The 3,651-nt window shown below is 51.8% G+C and overlaps 1 protein-coding gene across 1 annotated transcript in view; it reads right to left on the bottom strand.

Annotated features, from left to right (window-relative positions):
• Positions 1 to 1,686: 1,686 nt before the first annotated feature.
• Positions 1,687 to 3,651, bottom strand: part of WDR27 (WD repeat domain 27) — a 147,793-nt gene continuing 145,828 nt past the window's right edge. The window contains exon 25 of the mRNA XM_012806750.2: positions 1,687 to 1,805. Within this exon, the coding sequence (XP_012662204.1) occupies positions 1,752 to 1,805 (54 nt within the window). The 3' untranslated portion in view covers positions 1,687 to 1,751. The remainder of the gene's footprint in view (positions 1,806 to 3,651) is intronic.

Genomic DNA, 3,651 nt, shown 5'->3' with positions numbered 1-3,651 from the left:
GAAAAAGAAACTGCAAGACCAAAATTCAGGGAGAGAGAAGTGGAGAATGAGAATGGGAAACAGAGAATGTTCCTCAGAATGTTCCGAAAAATAAATCTGTAAATTAAAATTGTAAAACACATACTGACATTGAATGCTAAGAACACAGATAACCAAACAGTAATTAAAAGATAATTGTGGAGGCGCCTGTGGCTCAGTGGGTAGGGCTCCAGCCCCATATACCGAGGGTGGCAGTTTCAAACCCGGCCCTGGCCAAACTGCAACAAAAAATAGCTGGGCATTGTGGCAGGCGCCTGTAGTCCCAGCTACTTGGGAGGCTGAGGTAAAAGAATCACCTAAGCCCAGGAGTTGGAGGTTGCTGTGAGCTGTGTGATGCCACGGCACTCTACCGAGGGTGAGAAAGTGAGACTCTGTCTCTAGAAAAAAAATGGAAAGAAAAAAAAAAGGAAAGGTAATTGTATTCCAGATGAATTTGAAATAATAAAATAGTCTGGGAAGTAATTTAACTTAAGTATGCATATAGCCTGCAAAGAGATAAATACATGGAGATCAAATAAAATAATAAATTTGTTTTCAAATTGTAGCAAACAATAGAAAGTTTGGTATGTTAAATGACACATTGAAAATTTTAAAAAATGAATATGAGGAAAAAAGGCAGACCCTCGCCTGCCTGCCAGCGGTGTCCAGTGTGGCCCGGGGCAGCATCCTGATCTGTGCTGTCAGGTATCACAGGAAGTGCACACAGACCACGTTTGCTCACCAGCTCTCCTCCGTGTTTGTGTGAGTAATGTGTGGCCCAAGACAACTCTTCATTTCCAATGAGCTACCACCTCATACCCATTAGAACAGTAACTGTATTTTAAGAACAAAAAAATACATCAATAAAAGAATAGAAAATGAGTGTGAGTAGGACGTGGAGAAACTGTAACCCTCACACTGTTGATGGGATGTAGAATGGAGTCAAGGGGAACGGGAGCAGGGCCACAGACAGTCGGCAATGTTTACAGCTCCTGGGGATCTTGTCTCAGAGACAGGAAGCTGACTAGATTCCTTGATTTAAACTCCAAATCATCCCTGCCTTGCCAGAAGGCAACGTTCCCAAACCTCCTGCCCGGAGCTCTTGTGAGGACTCTGCCCGCCTCTCCTCCCCGGAGTGCCCGGGGAGAGGGAGAGGCTCTCACAGGGGATGCAGGTTTCCCTATGGAGTGTGGGGAACAGAGTGAGAGCTGGCTGAGGCAGCCAAGGAGAGCAACACGGGATAGTGGCCATCTGGACAGAAAGGTCAGAGCTCAAAGCTCCCACGGCTTGAAGGGCTGCAAGGTGGTCACCTGAGCGGTGGAGTGAACCTCATGCCTACAGGTGGCTGGTGCCACGTGAGATGGGTATGCCAGAGCTGCCTTGGGATGTGATCAAGAAGCAAATCAAAGGCATCATGATATTAGAACACAGGGTCATAAAGAGCCTGTCCCACACTGACACAAGGACCTCCCCACCTAGGGCATCCCCAGGACAGTCACACCCCATGGTGTTGACAAGTGCACAGGAGCAGAGCCACATGCTGGACAGCCTTGAAGCAGCCACTCTGCAAAGCCAGGCAGCCAGGCATTTCCTCTGGCAGGGTGGGGCCTTCAGGGGGCCAGCACTGACCTCAGGGGGACTTGAGGGTCATGGAGGCAGCAGTGGGGAGGTCTGGCCACAGTGATCTGAGGGCGTGAGAGAGCCGTGGGTCCCCCCAGTTCCTGGGTGTGTTCTCAGCAACTGGCAGGTTCCCACCCTGGCTCCTGCTGGGAGGCGTGGGCTGTTGTCTGAGGAAGGGAAAGTAGATTTCTGCTCAGCACGAAATCTTATGCCAAAAGCAATATTGCGTTCACGAGGGAATTGCAGAGATTAGCGTCACTCTCAAAGACTTGGAAGATGAATAGTTTCTATTTCCTTTCATCCTGATGTGGCCACCAGTCTGGCCCTGTAGAGTGCAGGCTTCCTGGAAATCACTGGTCACATTACAGCATGGCAGAGACCGAGGCCCAGCCTGCTGCTGCAGGTGGGATCTGCACCAACACAAGTAGGCAGCCCGGCCACAGCTACCAACTATCACCTTGCAAATGCTTCTCTGTCACTGGCAGTGTCTTCTATCAGCATGAGAAGAAAATGCGGGGTGGCTGTGTCCCATAGGACACCCTGGACATCAGGCAGCCGTGCTCTGTGCACCTGGCAACCAGAAGCACCCTGTCACTCTGCAGCAGCACAGGAGGGAGCTGGGATTCTATGACCCAGGAACTCTTTGCCAACAAGGCTCCAGCTGGGGGTCTGACAGGAGAAGCATCCATGCTAGAACTGAGGACAGGAGACGGGGAGGCCACTGCCGCTCCCACAATTTTGCAGGCAGGTGTGCAGGTCTGGCAGCCGATACCGTCTCACCCACTCTGGCCCAGGGGGAGCTAAAGTCACTGTACCAGTATCCTAAGCTGACCAACATCCAAGGAAGTAATCAACGTGGAGCCCACACAACTGGCAGCCCCTGCAGGAGGGGCCTGCAGCCAGCCATACCCGCACTCTCTACAGGGACACACAGCCGCTGCATGGCCCTGGACTCAGGTCACATGTAGGGAGGGCACTGATAGACACATCTGCCCATGCACACTGAGCAGAGCAGCTGCCCCACCCCACCCCCAGAGTGCCAGGCGCTGCACAAGGTGAGTAAAATGCTCCTGCCACAAAGCCAACTACCCAGCCAAGTCCAAGAAGAAGAGATGTTCACTAAAACTAATCTAAACAAATGGGAAAATCGGCAACCTTTTTACAAGCCGTAGCTACAATGCTCTCAGCAGCATGAAGCGGCAGAATTTTCTCAGGAACTGCAGGACACGTCTGGATGCTCTCATTAGGTGAACCAGAGTGAGTTCATCTTCCTGAACCCTGCTCTTTAATTGTCTAGGAGGCCTATGATCTGTGCCTACAATGACAGTACAAGTTCCAGGTCATCTGTGCTCTTGTGCTTAGGTTTGGTTCCCTGGACCAAGAGAACAAGTGAGGCCAAACAGCTTCAGACTCCCGCCCGGACGGAGCCAGGAACAAAGTCAGGGACAGGACTAGATTGTTCCAGAAAAGCAGCAGCTGCAGTGCTCATTTGTGGCCAGTGGTCCCAGGGAACGTGAGGAAGAGATGAATGAGTCAGCAAGTCCAGTGGACAGGAGGGCAGAAGGTGGCTGCCATGTGTGCAGGAAAGGGAAGTGGATGGACTCAAGGGGCACAGGAGGCAGGACCCCAACTGCACGAGCCCCCAGGGCCCTAACTGTGCCAGCCATAGGCAGCAGGCCGGACCCCAGACTGACACACTGTGTGACATCTGTCCTGCCAGAAGGTCCACCCTTCAAAGTTGAGCTGGAGGAGAGCTGGAGCTCCAGCTTCGGAGTTGGAGCTCTGAACTGGCTGTCCATTTCTGGCTCTGGGACAGCCAACCCACACCACATGCCCTTCCTGAGCACTAAGCATTGTACTGTAGCTGTTTATGGTGCCATAAAAATCACCATGAGCAGCAACTGATCATCCTACATGGCTGACACCTCTGGGGACCTGGAGAAAACCCATATCCGTGTCACCTGCATCCATGTCACCCACATCAGTGTCACCTGCATCCATGTCACCCACATC

This window comes from Otolemur garnettii, unplaced genomic scaffold, assembly GCF_000181295.1.
Source record: "Otolemur garnettii isolate 467f Iridium unplaced genomic scaffold, OtoGar3 scaffold00056, whole genome shotgun sequence".
NCBI classification, from domain to species: Eukaryota; Metazoa; Chordata; class Mammalia; order Primates; family Galagidae; genus Otolemur; species Otolemur garnettii.
Note: the sequence above shows the minus strand (reverse complement) of the source record. Positions and strands in the feature narration are given on the sequence as shown.